This window comes from Tachypleus tridentatus, chromosome 7, assembly GCF_004210375.1.
Source record: "Tachypleus tridentatus isolate NWPU-2018 chromosome 7, ASM421037v1, whole genome shotgun sequence".
Lineage (NCBI taxonomy): Eukaryota > Metazoa > Arthropoda > Merostomata > Xiphosura > Limulidae > Tachypleus > Tachypleus tridentatus.
The window spans coordinates 151,564,309-151,582,351 of NC_134831.1; the positions used below are offsets into that span (position 1 = coordinate 151,564,309).

General features: G+C 31.7%; 1 protein-coding gene across 29 annotated transcripts in view; it reads right to left on the minus strand.

Annotated features, from left to right (window-relative positions):
* Nucleotides 1-464: 464 nt before the first annotated feature.
* Nucleotides 465-18,043, minus strand: part of LOC143256918 (TOX high mobility group box family member 4-like) — a 254,755-nt gene continuing 237,176 nt past the window's right edge. For 23 of the 29 annotated variants that reach the window (XM_076514775.1, XM_076514774.1, XM_076514778.1 and 20 more), the window contains 10 exons: nt 17,752-17,844; nt 16,634-16,824; nt 15,663-15,978; nt 12,958-13,073; nt 8,517-8,652; nt 6,635-6,715; nt 5,880-6,101; nt 4,537-4,659; nt 3,065-3,228; nt 465-1,917 (listed from right to left, as the gene is read on the minus strand). In XM_076514775.1, the coding sequence (XP_076370890.1) occupies nt 1,854-1,917; nt 3,065-3,228; nt 4,537-4,659; nt 5,880-6,101; nt 6,635-6,715; nt 8,517-8,652; nt 12,958-13,073; nt 15,663-15,978; nt 16,634-16,824; nt 17,752-17,844 (1,506 nt within the window). In that variant the 3' untranslated portion in view covers nt 465-1,853. The remainder of the gene's footprint in view (nt 1,918-3,064; nt 3,229-4,536; nt 4,660-5,879; nt 6,102-6,634; nt 6,716-8,516; nt 8,653-12,957; nt 13,074-15,662; nt 15,979-16,633; nt 16,825-17,751; nt 17,845-18,043) is intronic. The other 6 variants (XM_076514789.1, XM_076514791.1, XM_076514788.1 and 3 more) reach the window with 1 other exon arrangement.

Sequence of the window (18,043 nt, forward strand, 5' to 3'; positions counted from 1 at the left end):
AGCTTTCAAAAGTACTTACAATACAACAGTATCAGTGACAAATCATAAATACTGTACAACAAAGGAAAGGAGCAAATTAAATTACTTGAGTTCTGATCTATGTTTAGAATTTTCTTTTCTTACATATTTATTTTAAATGCTGTATTAGTTTGTATTGTTTATTATGGATGACTTCTTTTACATTATTTTACAAAATTTAAGAATGAGATTAGGTACTTTCCAAAGATCACTTGAATATAGAATAATACTATTCTCTTTTGTTCTGTTACTTCATACATTTACTTTTTGGTTTCTCTCATACATTATAATATTTAAACTTGCATTATTAAATCTTTTAGTTTAATTTATATTAAATTTTATTGTTTATAAATTATTATTTGTGTTTTAATAAAATAGCTCTCCTTGATTTTAAGAGAGCTTTGACTTGTTGTTTCAGGTTATATGAAAGATCACTCCTTAACATCTGTTCAGTTACTCAAGTTTATTTTAAATAGTTACACACAAGACAAAATTCAGACATAAATGCTAACCACAGGATGCATTTGGAATACCAGAACACAATTTGCAGGATAAAATAAAATATACTTGGTCTGAAATTCTAAAACAGTTATTTAAAATTATTTTCCCAGTGCACATACATATTTGGAGTAGAACTATTTGAAATATTTACACATGTACTAATAAATTCAAAATTCTCATACAAATAATGGCAACAACTGGAATTCAAGTAAAACCATTTCCTGTACATGTACTGCCTAACTGCTTATAGAAAATAATTTTTTAAACTTTTCACACTATTGGCCAGGCTTTTGTCAAAATATCCACTAATATGAATCACTCACTGTACCTGACAAACATCAAATATCTGCATAATTTTAGACACAGCCCTCTTATGTAAACACTTTTCTACCCTACAACATTTGAAAAATGATATATTTTAAATTATTTGTACGATTTATTAATTTCAGTTTAATTATGATATATTAATCTTCAAATCAGAATTAAAAATTCATAAAATATTGTTATAATTTTCTGCTCAGCATAGAAAAACAACAGAGCGAAGTCTACATAATGGGCTTTTTCCCCCATTACTACACAAAGTACAAACATCAATACAACAAACACACAAGAAATTATTATGAATTTTCAAATTCCGTGTTCTTGTCTCACTCAACATTAGTTAAAAATACTTGTAATTTCAACAGTACATGCCCCAAATAGTAAAGCTACAGACAATCCTACACCAAGATGAAAGGTCAAAATTTACAATATATATTTATATATACTCAGGTTTTTTCCTTCTTTCAAATACGTAAATGTTTTAGCCTTTTCCATTCCTTTTTATTAAAAAAAATTGATCCAAGTAATAATCTGGAAGGATTACAAACACGTGGTAGTACACTACTAATTGTTCTTTAACTGTTACAGGTAATTACTTTTATAAACAGTATCTGTAAGAGTTAATTAATAGAGCAATATCCATATTATCTCTCCTGGTATTTATTTCAAATTGCAAGATGACGATACAGTGAAAGTTTTATTTCAGGTAACAACCTTTCCCTAATGGTATATATTATTCATCTACTTTTATTTCAAGGTACAAAACTACCTGTACTGGTTTGAATAAAAACACAAGTTTTTTTCTTCAATCACATCAGAATGGGGGTGGGGTAATTACAATTCTTAGGTGACTACTAACCTTAGGATTAAATGTAATATGTATCCATTGTCTAAATACTGATTGGTTCTGATCATCACATACATCTTCCTTTAACCATACCTTCCTCCAATCTGTGCGTTTGTAAATATATCTGCTTCCATACTGTCCCAACTTGTCCTTAGGCTATTTTCTTTTATTTAACTTGGGTAAAACTGTTTGAAGCCTGTCTTGATGCTACCCAGGCTGTGAAAACATCTCTAAAACATGAAAAGATGCATTGAAGCACAAGTTATCAAGACATCTTATCATAATACAGTATTCAGTAAATTTTTGTAATGATGTTGATACTGTTTCACACTAGGTATGTTTTGCCAAGGCACTGAGCTGACAAAGAAGATATAACAATCAAGTAGCACATAATTTAATCATAACACAACTCAATTTAAGAGAGACACTTAAAACTACCATGCACATGCTATTTATTCTCTTTATGGTATTCTGGGTAAAATGATAATTGTGCAATATGAATTTCTAAAAATGTTAAAACAATACACATTAATACTGAGATGCTATGCGCATCTACTGAGGCAGCTGTATAGTCTCCAATGTACCATTTTAGATGTAGCTAATAAGAAGTGGAGATTTTAATAAAATAAATACTTGATTCAATGATGGCTTCTACAATATATTAAGAGACCTCACAAATTTGTACAGTACATTTTCTACCTCGAGAAAAAACAACTTCCTTTAACAGTCATAAGAAAAAATAATGATAATTGAAACTGTTTCCCAAGATATTTGTTTACAGTGTTTGCAGTAAAATCTACAGCAGACTAAATTTATGCTTTTAAACTCAATATAAACGTTTTTTTAAATTTTGCAATAAAAATTTTTTTTCCCCACCAAATAGTTATGTTTAAATTTATTTACAACTTGCAGTGGATAGTTTGAAATTTTCATATGTTAGAATACATATAAAGTAAAAAGTAAAATTATGTGCATCTTTTAGTAGCAGTCAACAATTTTTATGACAAAGAAAAAAAGAGCTTGATGGCACAAGGACAGGAAATCACATCACGATTAAAATAGAAATATAATTATTCCCCATTAGAAACAGCATCTTTAGATAAAATGAAAAACAAAACAACAAACAAACCCCAAGAACAGATTTCAAACCATTAAAAGCAGTATTTTGGAAATATTTTGTTTAAAGATTTTAAGTTTTTTTGGGTACATATGTTATCATGCAAGTAGCTTTCGTGAAAAAAAAAAGTGTAAAAAATAATGGAACTACATGTACAACAAGTAATTATGTTCTTCACATTATCACAAAATTTTATTTGAAGCAATTACAATTATTTTATGGGAATAATATTAAGACCTGTATGATTTTGCTACTATTACCTGCAGTGTGAGACAACACATTCATTACTGCAATACTCCTTGTCCCAATCTGGAGATTCAATAGCTGGATTAGAACACCCACTACGTAGACATGTCTGCTGAATTTGTTGCTGCTGACCCATGACCTGAGGTACACTCATTGTCTGGTTATTAACCATGTGAGTCTAGAAAAACATCAAAATCAAATTTAACTTAAAAAAAATATTCATCATCAATTAATGAAGATATTGGCTTATCTTTTTCCAGGAATAGATTATAGTTTGTCTAAAAAAAACCTCCACATAAAATGGTAGAATAGATATTTTATTTAATAAGACACATTGCAGATCTTGAAGTGCAAAATGTCCTGATATGTTGCTTATTTCTGTGGAATTTGAACACTGAAATAGGGAATTTAGTACTAAGTAGAACAACAAAAAATGTTTTTAGTTGTTTTTTCAGGCATAAATACTCTGTGAAATGTTGGTTGTTTGGAAACTGCAATTTCGGCTACATTTTCCGGAAATGTTCACCCTTTTACAGACCATTCTTCTCTTTATTCTTTTGTTCTTTTGCTTTTCCTTTCTTTCTTTCATGAAAATAAATACAAATAAATAATTCTTTCACAATTTCATTGGTTTATGGGATAAATACTTATACTGACTTTCAAACAAGTACAGAACTCATAATGAAACACTTCCTTCAGCTGTTTGCCTTTCCTTCTTTTTCTGTTTGACTTTCAAACAAGTACAGAACTCATAATGAAACACTTCCTTCAGCTGTTTGCCTTTCCTTCTTTTCTGTTTGATTTTCAAACAAGTACAGAACTCATAATGAAACACTTCCTTCAGCTGTTTGCCTTTCCTTCTTTTTCTGTTTGATTTTCAAACAAGTACAGAACTCATAATGAAACACTTCCTTCAGCTGTTTGCCTTTCCTTCTTTTTCTGTTTGATTTTCAAACAAGTACAGAACTCATAATGAAACACTTCCTTCAGCCTTTCCTTCTTTTTCTGTTTGATTTTCAAACAAGTAGAGAACTCATAATGAAACACTTCCTTCAGCTGTTTGCCTTTCCTTCTTTTTCTGTTTGATTTGGCAGATCTTGCTTTTTATTTTCTTCTCATCAGGGAACTCATCCATAGAGTTTATCATCTCATATCTTTCTTATAGAATATTGGTAAAATTCTAGTCAGTTTATGAAGACCCTGGATATAGTTCTATTATTAGAGAATCAGTTCAAAAGATTCAGCCAATTATGTTTTTTTTTTATTAAACAGACCCATGGGACTGAGAACAAATATGCAACCAGAAGGTAAATGTTACTTGTTAAAAAACAATAACATACTAATGGCAATTAAGTAGTAGTTAGTTAATATTTACTCAATTTTTTTTTAACTTTAGTGTATTGTTTTATGCAGCTGCATAAATATATTTTATGTATTCACAATCCTTGAAAAGAAAGGACAGATTAGGTGAAACAAACAAACTTACCCTTTGCACAGTCTGATTAAAGGAGGTGGTAATTGGTGCCATCTGGTGACTGTTAATTTGAAGAAGCTGGCCTTGCTGTTGAAGAATGGGTGGAGCTCCTTGAATAACCTGCTGTTGAGGAGCCTGTTGAACAAAAGTTAAATGAAGAAACAATGGATTACTGATATCAAAATGCATGGCCAACCACAGAATACTCTAAGTAAGGATATTAAAAATATCCATTTGTTATATTTCACTCATTTCTGTAAGGGCTTTTATGTTACACGTGTGCTGATAATTGTGATGAACATTTGTAATATTAAATTGACTTGGTGTTAACTTAGAAAGTTTAATTACGGATAAAAATTTGTCTATTAGTTTCATTTGTCTTTAGTTTGAAAATTACTACCGTCCTCTATAATATTCTCCAATTGTTCAGAAATATTATCTGTCTGTCTCTCTCTCTCTCTCTGTGTGTGTGTGTGTAATTAAAATTATTTTTTTAATTAAAAGTATTTTTCAATAGTTAGATAACTATTTTACGTTAGAAATTTGAGTTGATAAATGGACTCAAGGTAACATTTATTTTACCTACCGCTTAAAAATACATTTATTAAAATGTGCAAAAGATGACACTAAACATTTTCAACTCAGAGCCACATTAAACAAGCTGTCACAGTACAAGAAGTTTTAAACAATTGTATTATTTTAATTGACATATTACCCATTTTTATTTTTACAAAACATACAGATGTAAGAGTTTTAAGTAAAATTTGAAAAGTAAAATTCACCTCAGAAAAGCAGATTATATTCTGAGTCAAGTAGAATGCCCATTCAAGATTGTTATTAAACAGTGCAACAGCATATTCATTTTTAAAATTAAATTTGGTTTCCTTTCTTAACAAATGAATAGATTCTGTATTTCAGATGCATTTTCATTTTTGACAGAAACTTACTGTTATAATATACCAGTATTTACTTTTAAAAGTATACAGATTACAAACAGCTTTGAAGATTACGATATTATGGCACAAACTTAAAGTACTGAGTTCAATAAACTATCACTGTTTTACATACCTCCCCTAATGATAAGTAAAGAAATATTAATCTTTCTCTGTTCTCTTTGCTGAAGTTGTCTTATCTGCTTTACAGTAATGTCTTAAAGCTTAGCTCTACTGTACACTTTTTTAATTAAAAAAATTCTCATCTTTGACAAGTCAGGTTACTTTAAATTCAGGTCAATACTATAATTAACAAAACAATTTACTCTATATCAACTGCAAATTTTTAGACATATAAGCAGGTTTGTAAAATTTCATAAATATTGTTGCTTTACATAAAATACTTCTTAACCAGCAGCTTACCAGGGTCCATACCTGACTTGCAACAAGAGGAGCTTGCGATTGTGTCATTACAACAGAGGCCGTTGACCCTTCCATTAGGGAAGTCAGCAGAGGGGATTTTTTCTGCAGTGGTGACAGTGACTGTAGAGATGAAGGGGAGTTACCACCATAAGCTGCTGTTGTCACAGGAGTTGTAGAGCTGACAGATGGGTTGCCATACAAATCTGATTGTTCCACCCCTGTCTATTGTTGCAAACAGTGGTGCATGATATAAGTAACACACTTGTCTTAATACTGAGTTATAAGTCAGAATGGTAATGATTAATGATATAAATAATTTGATAACATAAATACAATCCAAGAAAGGTAAAAATAAAATAAAAATTAAACGTTTTATCCCCTAAGCAAGATTCTCTAATGTCATTTGCGATAGTTTTAAGACTATCATCTTAGTCTTATAAGATGATAATCAACCAAACATGGGTAATTTAAATCAACTGTGTGTACTTTATGTTTGAAAGCAATTTCCTTAAAGGCATACATAATTCTTATTGTATGTGTATACACAGTTAATGGTTCCCACACAAAATTATGAGGTATTAACCCAGTAGAGGTAACGTCTTGAAACTTGTTCCACTTAATTGTAACAATTTTAGAATTCACTGAATGTCATGCATAAAAAACAAACCATATGAATTTAAACTAGATACATGGCCTTACACAAACCTTTTTAATTTAGAGAAATTTGCTGTGAAGAATCATATCTTAAAACTTACCTTGGAAACCAAGCTGGCTTTATAAGCAGCCAAAGCTTTCAAATAATCTTTTTTTGCTGCTTCTGTCTTCTTTTTATATACCTGTAAAGAAAGATGTGTTTTATGTAGTCAAAACTGAAACGATAGATAAGAAACAGGACAAAAGCAAAAAAAGTGACTTGCAACATAACACTTGGTATCTTAACTTTAAACAAATAATTGTGTTAACATTTTAAACATTTTATTAAGCCTATCAATGATGAAAATGTGTTTGAGAGACTAACCTCTATTTTGCATGACAAAGGAGAAATAATTTGTTCCATCTTAATTAAGGAAATCAGCAATCTGCTAGCTAATATAGTTACAAGACAAGCCTGGGTTCCAGTTTTGTTAATGTTTACTTTCTTATGAATAAAGTGTAGCACTAAATGAATTCTGCCACTGATTATATCTAGTTACAAACTAAAAAACTGCTATGAAGAAATTAAAAATAAAGTTCCATAAACTATCACTGTTTTACTGGAATACCAACACCCCCTAAAATATTGTAAGCATTACTGTGATATACTGTAATAAAAACCATTCAATGTTACCATTGAAATGAAAGAGCTGAATACGTGCATTGCTAAGTACAAACATATTTTTAAATTAAACTCATTGAAACAATTATTGCCTACACTATTACAGTTTAAAACAAGTTGTAAAAATTCCTATTAATTTAAAGGTTTCATCTTCACAAGGAAAACAAAATTACACATTTTGATCAACCAAACCATTCTTAGGAACTTCTAGTTCAAATATTACAATATTAATGACGTGCTTTACTATTATATTTTATCGAGAATCATGAACCTCATATCACTGTGTTTCAGTTCGTTACAACGCTCGAGTGTTTCGCGAGCATAATTTCTTAAGAACAATACAGGTTTTAAAACAGTCGTAAAAGAAAAGCCAGTTCACTAAAGAATACACTATCAACAAGCTTAAGGTAATAGAGAAACACATTACGATGCCATGGTGCACTCATAAAAGCTCGTGTCTCTAAAGATTTGAACCGCTGTCAGTAAAGAACGAACTTCTGCTCTGGAGATTGTAAGCTTTAGCCTATTGTCTCGTTATCCCATTCATTTAGGATTGCTTATTCTAGCATAATTTAACGATCGTGTTGCGTTGTTTCCTGTTAATATCGGTGAAATCCTGCAAGTTATGTGGCAGCCATTTCCCTTTCGTAATGGAGTTCTTGTCTCCGTACAGTACTTTTATTCACTATTCTATACGGACGATAAATTCTACGATATGGTCTTTATCGAGATAATAATGCCGTTCATACGAAGTTTATGAAACAGAGAACTGAAGCGTTGTAATTGACGCAGTCTTGTACTTTATTAATAACCATCATGAACCCGTATGCTATTCATAGTAATTTTAGTAAACGTGTAAAATTACTACACTTGCTCAAACACACTTGGACAAGTTTTTTTGTTACTGGAAAACTGAGCAATAGATAATAACGTTTAAAAGCAGTTATTTGAATCATATCCTAAACACGAACCATTGTATTACGCCGTCATTTTACACTCAACTTTGTGTAATCTCTAGTCGTGATGACATGTTTTATATGGGTAATGACCAGCTTATTAAAAACATTTGTTAAGTGGATTTGAACAATAACTATACGGATTAATTTTCCTAGTTCTCGAAGGTTTTAAAGTAATCACTGATGGTTAAGTACGATTTAAAGGAAAGTTTCACATTTTAAGAAACGTATCCTTATTGGCTCTACCAGTACTTATAAACTAATTTATCATTTTTTGTTGACAGAACTCACGACCGCGGTTGAGAGGGTTTAATGTTAAGAGCTAAAGCAAACTATACAGAATAATTTGCCATTTAGAAAGCTCACATTTTTGTGTTCGACATCCAAGCTATCCCACATTGAAGCGACGATCTTGGAAACTTCTCCAAAACTGGCATTTGGATTTTGACCCTTTATAGCAGCCTGGGTGTCTCTGAAGAAGAGGGCATAAGCCGACACCGGTCTGAGAAAGAAATCTTCATTAGATATTTACTTAGCTAAAAAAAAAATTAAAACAATAACTTTGGGCAATACATAAAAACTCCCAATTCTTCTTGAAAATGAACACAGTTGTGTAATAAAACAATTACAACTGGCATTCTCTACGGATAAATAAATAAAAACAACTGACAACTGTACTCAATAAGGTAGGATGGTGTCTCTTAAATACTTGACATTAAAACGCTAAGAACTTTAAGTTAGTCTTACGATTTGGAATCAACAAACCTTCTTTGTTTCTTTTCAGTATAGAGAATAAATAGGTGAATTACTTAAACATATCCCATAGAAAGTGAGCTCGTATTCACCTAAAACGAACAAAAGGTTAATAACACGTCAGTTACTTTCCTATTAAAGTACATATAGCACAGTTGTTAAAACATTTTTGTCGCTTCTATAATAGTAACACCAAGATAAATTATTCGTTTTCTTTATTATATCTTAATTACTCATAAATGTTTTTATGAATTATTACTCTTATGAGGAAGTGTTTTTGTATTAAATAGCAGTTTGTTTAACGATATTTTTTTTGTTATCAAATTTTCACGTTCGGTGTCTACGTGCGTTTTTCTTAGAGCAAAGCCACATCGGACTATCACTATCCACTGTGCCCACCGAGGCCACATCGGACTATCACTGTCCACTGTGCCCACCGAGGGTAATCTAACCAACGATTTTAACGTTATAAATCTGTAGACTCACCGCTTTCCCGGCGGAGGACTGTCATGTTTAGTAACAGAAAATAATATAATCTGTCTCAAAGTCCCATCAGAGGACTTGTTTCTAAATATAAAACAGCTGTTTTTACGTTTGTGGTTAAATACCTTGAACTGTTACAAGCATGGCTGCTCTGCTCAACTACACTATAATCTATAGTTAGTCTAATTGTAACTGACTACTCGTAGAAGAGTTTGTTTTCGCTTTAGCCGGGAGGTGGAGATAAAACGCTCAACATTTTAATAAATATCGTTCTTAGTTATTTTATTTATTTATTACGATAATACAAATATTCCTTTTTATCTGGGTAAATCAGTAATACACAAACGAAGTGGCAATAGCCTTGGCTGTTTGTTAAAATTCACATATTTTGAACTGAAAAAAACAGGATAAGCAACTATTCAACGCCGTCCATTCCCAAGTAGGCCAGTCTCGTCTGACTGAATAGTGGGAGTTCTCTGTCACTATTCCAGTGCAATCGTGTTCCAGATTTTGTGAGGAGCAAGTTTTTCAACCTTTTTTTTTTTAATTTACAGTTCGGGCACGATAGCCACTGGGCAATATTCGAACTACGTGTTAACCTTCTACAGCTATCCTGTTTCACACAGAAAATATAAATATCACAGCCACACCTTTTTGTTACTTGTTTTTTGTTAACTAGAACAAATTCTTGAAAGTTATTAAATGATTGTCGTTTGAGCCTGTCAAGGTCGACAACCCTCTTGTTTGCTAAACAGCAAGTGTTTAAACTGTTTTCTACATCATTTGAGTGGACAGGTTAACGCAATTAGCTATAATAACGCATGTCCTTCAAGACATTAAGTGGGTCAAGAATTGCACCTCGTTCTCATTTACTGCTCTTTGTGATATTGAACTATAAACTAATTTTTGATGTAGACCCTTTCCTGCGGCCTCAAAATGGGCGTTTAATACCATCTTTCAAGGTAGTTCTTCTAGGCAGTTACAAAAAATAAACGGTATATAACACAACAATTAACTCCAAAACATTAAAATACCACAGTAAATTTTATTTTTCAGTTTCAATTCAAGATTCAGTTACATCAGTTAGTAACCTTTAAGAACAAATAATCTAGCAATTGATAAAAGATGAGGTCACATAAAACAAGTTTATACATTACAGTTGCTGAAGGTGAAATATAGCAGTTATATTAACAAATATTAATTTTTGAGATATATTGCAAATTGAAGAAAAAAAAAACGGGTTGAAAGACCCGTTGTAAGACTTTAGTCTTTGTTAAGTTTCTTGCAAAAAGCTGAAAAATAGCACGTTTTGAATTCCTATCACCACCCTATACGCACTGCATAGCCTGCTAAAGAAATAAAACTAAATACGACGCTTGAGTTTGGGATGCTTTGGAGAGTCTCTGGGGTCATCCAACACATTCTGCTAAAGCAATAAAACTAATCACGACGCTTGAGTTGAGATGTTTTGGAGAACCTCTGAGGTCATCCAATACGTACTCTTAATTTGTATCAGATACTTTGTGTACACTATCAAAAGCATAATCCTACCGACCAGAGCAATGGATATACGTCATAATGTTAACGGTAAAACAGTTATTTTACACGGTCACTAATGAGCAGTTAATAATTGTGCAAGGACAAATACATAGCTTCAAAGAAGATATTTGAACCATTAAATGTGATTGTGTTGTGAACCGATAATTAATGAAAGGCTACTTTAGACGAATCTATATGACGTGTTGCTGTTGTTATACACTTGCGAAATTTCATTTCATAACCAACTTATTATGCAATTATTATTAAGTGCTTTAAACATTTATCTTATGTCGTTTAATTAATAAAAGTAACGCACCTTTTAAACCATAATTATTTATTATTGGAACACAAAGATATGAGCTACATGTTTCGACCTCATGTGTTCCTTTCCATCATATCAACATTAACAATTACAACCTTATTGCTTTAATAGCTGAATTACCCGTTTGTTGGAAGGGCAAAATAAAAACTCGTTTGTAACAAAGAATAGGAAATTGTCCTTCTAGTTTTTCTTAGCATAATAAAAATTAAAGGTGCAATTAAAATACATTAAAGATTCAATATTGAAAAGAAACGCATACCGTTTTCAAGACTTCTATTACTATGAGTTAAATTTGGGGAAGGGGGCAATACTCTCATGTCATCTTGTTTTACTGTGTTAAGATGAATATTGATTTATAAAAAATATGGAAACTTATAAGGAAAAGATGGTTAAAAGGTACAAACAGACAGACAAACTTATTCATATCTTCATACATAAGATGAACCACCGATTATATGGGACGGTAAATAAAGTTAAGGGTGATCCTTAAATTCTAGTTAAAAATTAATATACAATATACTGTAGAAAATTCTGAAATGCGTTGTTAAGTATGTTTTTTTTTTTTTCTTATTTATTCATAAGTAAAATGCGTAGCCCTTTTCAACATTTTATTTATAAGGCAAGCTCTGAAATAAATAGATTATGAACAGTACTCGGATTATATACAAAACTTAAATTATTTCTAGGTTTCTATACTGTCTACATATCATTGAACACTGAAAGAAAAATACTGCAGTTTACGACACATTAAGATCAAACTGCTTTTCCCCATATACTGTCTGTAGATATAATGTATTTTGTCTTCTGAAACAGCTCCACTCTGTAATTGTTCGAATCCCAAACGATTTATGACGGGATTATAAAACTGTTACACACTAGGCTATTCATCTTCTTACGATGAGTATTGGCTTTGTTCCAATTGAAACGCTCCACAATAAAAGATCGAGCTGCCACAATGAAAAATGATCCTTCCTAAAGAATGGGAGATCGCTATACATTATCTATAGCAAACATGTTCGTTCTCATCTTTTTCAGTCCATCTGTTTTTCACAATGCTTTGGGTGACAGGAAAATGTTGCAAGTCTTATGAGGCATTTCAATCTTCAATACATAGAGTCACAATATACAGTATTTCAATCAACTAAAGATATGATACAACATAATAAAAAGAAGAAAATCTTCTTAACCTGATTCGTTTTAACACTGACATAGCATAAATTACAGGAAATCCACCTAAACTAAAATAAAAAAAATTGGAAATAGCAATAACACAAATCCAAGTTTTCTCAAATTACCAAAAACACAAGCTTAAGAGAAATAAAATAGCAACAGTTGATTTTTTCTCCAAGAACATGACATTACCACATTAAAAACATATAAATTAGCCGAAATTATTCATGACATAACTACGATCTTTAGACATCCATCTTTTTATAAAAGGTTTTTTCTTTTAAGATACATTTCATTATAATCCCGTAAGATACTGCAATTGGAACTGGTGTGTTTGTGACAACGTATCAACCTAAGTTCTTTATTGTTTTTGGAACTTCAGAAGAGAGGTTCTGGTACAAATATATTTCTTATGCCTGATGCTAATAAGCCTACAAGCCTGTTTGTACGAAAGAGGGAGTAAACACAAATAAGTTGACAAACTTCACAACACAAAGAAATAATAAATCTCCTCAAATTGGTGATGAATGTAAATCTTACTTCTGTGGTTCGTTAGGGTCTTTCTTCTTCTTCTTCTTTGGAACTTTGGGTTTTTTGTTTGATTTGGTAACAGGTTCTACAGGTTCAGGTGAAGGCCTCTTTACTCCACCCATTAGCTACAAAAATAGAAGAAAGCAGTCGTTATAAATACTTGAACTCACTATTAATAGCCAAGACTGAGCTTAGCATAACTGTTTTAATAATAGTTATAATAAACGAAATTATCATGTGTATGTATATCGAGTAAAACTATTATAAATATTTTAAATAAATATTATTTCGTTTATCAAACACAGATTGTTTTAATTATCTAAGTAATTCATGTGCTTTAGCTAAAATAAATGTAAAAATCTCCCTTTGGCATTTTATATAAAGTATATTGTATTTCATCCACTAAATAACAACACATCAATTACGAATGTAACCAAACAAATAATTACGTTTTCAAGGAAGTATTTTTATATCATAAAAAACATTGTAGATGAATCAGCTGAAAATTCTCACTTCTATTAAATATGACAAGTATTTATTATTAAAAATAAAAGAGGATTAGATTTAGTCAAGGAAGAGTCGCATGGAAATCTAATACTTGTCTTCAATTTTCGATGATAAAATTGCATCTTATTTGGAACGTAAATCTCTTCCTTCGAATTATGTACATAAAAATATGAAAAAAAGCAATTCCTTTTTTTTTTATTCTCCGCACGAGTGTCACTGGCAGTTATTAGATAAGTTTGTGGCGAACCAACGTTCCAAAATTAAAAACTATATAAAAGTTTGGAGATCAAATACTGTTTTTTTTTCTCTTTCTAAATAGACTAGCAATAATGGTTTCTTGAATAAAAAAAACGAGAGGATATCGTGTAATGGAAACACGGCATCTGCTTCAGAGCGATAGCATTCATCAACAGCGCTGCCTGTGGCTATCTTAAAACCGGGAAAGTAGTTATTACCCGGTACCATCTGCTCCTTTGCTATTCACTAACATTCAATACGTTATTATTGACACTTTTTTAAATGTTCAAAAACTCTTGATAAGAGTAGCTTTTTTTTGTTGATAGCTGCTTTAATAACTCCTTTACACAAGACTAAAATTTCAGAAAGGTTAGTCATACAAATGAAGGGAAAAAAAGCGACCAGGCCTCTCTTAAAATAAATTAATAAAAGTAGTGTTTACGCAAAGTGTCTTTAAAAATCGGAAATTAGAAAGTGTTATCTATAAGAACGTTTCTAAACTCACACATTACATTTCTGTTATAAAAAAATATATAATTTCACTCTTATTAAAATTACAATTTTGATGGCTTACTATGAAGTTAGATTTTCCAATTAACTTATACAAACCTAGAAGAATCTAAATGTGATTCAGGTATTTTTAATATTATCACAGTGAGATTGAAGATTGTTTTCTATCACCACAAATAGAACATTATGGCATTTTCACATGAAAAACCCAAAAACATAATGTCAATATTTTTTCAAACACAAGACAAGGTACCAGCGTGCTATTCATTTTGGTCTGTTTTTGTTTGTTTGTTTTTGAATTTCGCACAAAGCTACTCGAGGGCTATCTGTGCTAGCCGTCCCTAATTTAGCAGTGTAAGGCTAGAGGGAAGGCAGCTAGTCATCACCACCCACCGCCAACTCTTGGGCTACTCTTTTACCAACGAATAGTGGATTGACCGTCACATTATAACGCCCCCACGGCTGATAGGGCGAGCATGTTTGGCGCGACGGGGATGCGAACCCGCGACCCTTGGATTACGAGTCGCACGCCTTAATGCGCTTGGCCATGCCGGGCCGCGTGCTATTCATGACAATGAAACAGAATGTCACTGGTTTATCAGAACACAAGACTTGATACCAGCATGCTATTCACAATAACAAAATAGGATGTCACTGGTTTATCAGATCAGAACACAAGACATGATACCAGTGTGCTTGCTATTTTACAACAATGAAACAGGATGTCACTGGTTTATCAGAACACAATACTTGATACCAGCGTGCTATTCATAACAATGAAACAGGATGTCACTAGCTTATCAGAACACAATACACAGCACTAGTGTTTTATTCACAACAACAACATAGAATCACACTATTATATTTTGTCCAAAAAATTATTCAAATTTTAAATCTAGAGTCTGTTAAGAATCCAAAAATAGTTGGAAAAGTTTGAATGAAGTTGTTTATACATAAAAATCACTCAAATATAAGTATCCTGTCCACAATTTGACGCACAAATAATCATTTAAAATAAATTATACACAATCTATTTACTAGGCTTACTGGCACTATCCAAATGTAAGCATGCTAAATAATCCTCTGCTATAAACATCAGTTTATTAAAAAGTATACTAAACCAATTCTATTGAAAAGAAAACCCCACTCCGGACCATGTCAATAATTCTGTGTGAAAATTCAATATAAACCCAACAGAAGAAAAAAAGACAATGCTTTAATTCTGGTTTACAGAGGTTTATACGATGATTACCTACTTTAGTAACCTAAAATATGAAGAAATTTTAAGGGTAATTTCATAATGTATTAAGAAATTAATGAGTTGTGATATTTGGAAATGTCTGTAAAAATGAAAAATGTAATATTCAAATTAAAAAGCATAAATTCAAAGATGCTTTAAGAGTTAATTTTGTTTTATACACACAACCAAATTTGTTTAAAAATATTAAACTTACACCTACCAAAAGAGTACTATCATCACTGTCTTCACTTGTTTCTTGGCCTGGAGAAGTATGGTTAGATCCAGGAGAGCTCCCCACAGACCCAGGACCTTGTTGTCCTGGCATTCCCAAAGGGGCTTGCATACCTAAATGTGTCATAAGCTGTGACTGACTTATAGTTGTCAGTAAAGGAGCATGACCACCAATCACAGATGACTGAGTTGACAGTGGATGTGGTGCCTGAGGTGGTGGCATAGCCTGCATTTGTGACTGGTGGTGGTGGTGGTGTTGTGGCATTTGGTCAAAAGTGTTGGGGTGGTTGTCATATGGCTGAACACTGAAATCAAGAAATAAATATACTGATTACTTGTTCTAATGCTTGAAATGTATTATAAAATTATTCAATGTCAAAAATACTTAACATCTGGTCTGTAAATTAATTTTATTTTTCTTTAAAATTTTTGACATGTAATACACAACTACTTGAAACATACCTTTGTTCTTTGGTGCACTCTACATACACTAAGTTATTTCTATCATTATCATTTTCAGAATTTATACCATAGATTAAAATAAATTTGATAAACGCTGCTGTTGCAAGATGAAATTATTTGTTTTGCATATCTGTGATACATTTGAATGAGCATGCATTACATAATTTTCCTAAGAGGATTTGGCCAATAATTCCACAGCTCAAAACATAACAATGTATGATAAATACAAAATTCTAAGAGGTATGCTAGTGTAAGTAGGATCAGGCCACCAAAGAAATCAATTATATAAATAAAAACAGTAAAAAACAGACATTTTGAAACTTGATGAATTAACTTACTTAAATTTAATAAAAAAAACAACAAAAATACTCAAATTACATAAGTTATGAAACAAAAATTCATATTTATTTCTTATCCAGTGATCTAATTTAAACAGAAAAAACAACAGCTCATGATATATTTATGTATGAAACTCAACAGCACATATGTTTGACTCACTGCATTTGCATGTTTGGCATTCCTATATTCCCTCCAGCCTGGATGTTTCCCATATCAGGTAAATACATCTCCTGTATATTAGGTCTTGGATATTGAGTTGTGGAACTTTCTACTATTCCCATAGTAGGAGAAGAAGTGGAAGGAGAAGTCATAACTACTGTCATTCCTTGGGTTTGGGCAAGTGAGTGTGTCTAAAGTAAAAAGAGAATATAAATAAAATATTTTTACTTAATTAAAGAACTTATGAGAAAGAAATGAAGCTTAAAAGGCAGGGTATCTGAGTGTAGGCCAATAAGTACTACTCTTAAGTGAGAAATAAACAAACAGTAGGTCTAGGTTCTAGCTTCAAATTGTTTAAACATGTACAAATGCAAAAACACGTGAGGTACCTTTAGGAATAGAGTGCTAATATGTGAGCTTTCATGTTTGAATTTCAATGCATCCAACATATGAAAAACACCTGAATTTCACGTAAAGCTACATGAGGGGTATCTGTGCTAGCTGTCCCTAACTTAGGAGTGTAGGACTAGAGAGAAGGCAGTTAGTTATCACTACCCACTGCCAACATTTGGGCTACTCTTTAAGAAACAAATAATGGGATTGACCATCACATTATAATACCCCCACAGCTGAAAGGGCGAACATGTTTGGTGTAATGAGGATTTGAACCCACCACCCTCGGATTATGAGTCGAGTACCTTATCCACCTGGCCACGTAGGGCCTTTAAATTGTACTACTGTCCTTCTGAGATATACTTTGAAACTAAATGTTAAACATGAGTTTAAAAATTAAACATAGTTTAGCTGTAAGAAAAAACTGAGCAAACTATCTAAAGCAGTATTTTGATGGATGACTCATCTTTGATTCCCAAACACCACATCCATAATGCAAAAATATAAACTTTTCATAAAAAGCCTATAAATAGTATTGAAGCAAAAATGTTTGTTAACTGTCCATGTTTTCAAAATAATGCATGCAACTATGAGTCTTAATAAGGAATATTTAAACATTAATACCTTATGACATAACTTTCAGCTGTCAAGATCCTTCAACTTTGAAAATGTGCATATTTGTCTCATTACTATAAGCTGATAGAAAGTTGGACTAAACATCTCACCTGATTAACACTAGTTCCATTTCCATCATCAGATGGCATATTTAGAGTTGGAATGGCGAATTCTTCGTCCCCAAAGCTCGGAGCATGAAAAGTCTGAAAACAATATTTATATTTGTGTTAGCCACTAGTGAAACAAAATTAAAGTCGTGTTTCATTTTTATGTCTTCACAAAAATATTTAAATTTTTTCACATCTATTTATTTTGCACATTTCATAGGTACTTAGATATGCCTTAGCATCATTTTAGATTCATATTTGAGTGTGAATAACACAGTGTATAGGTCGCTCAGAG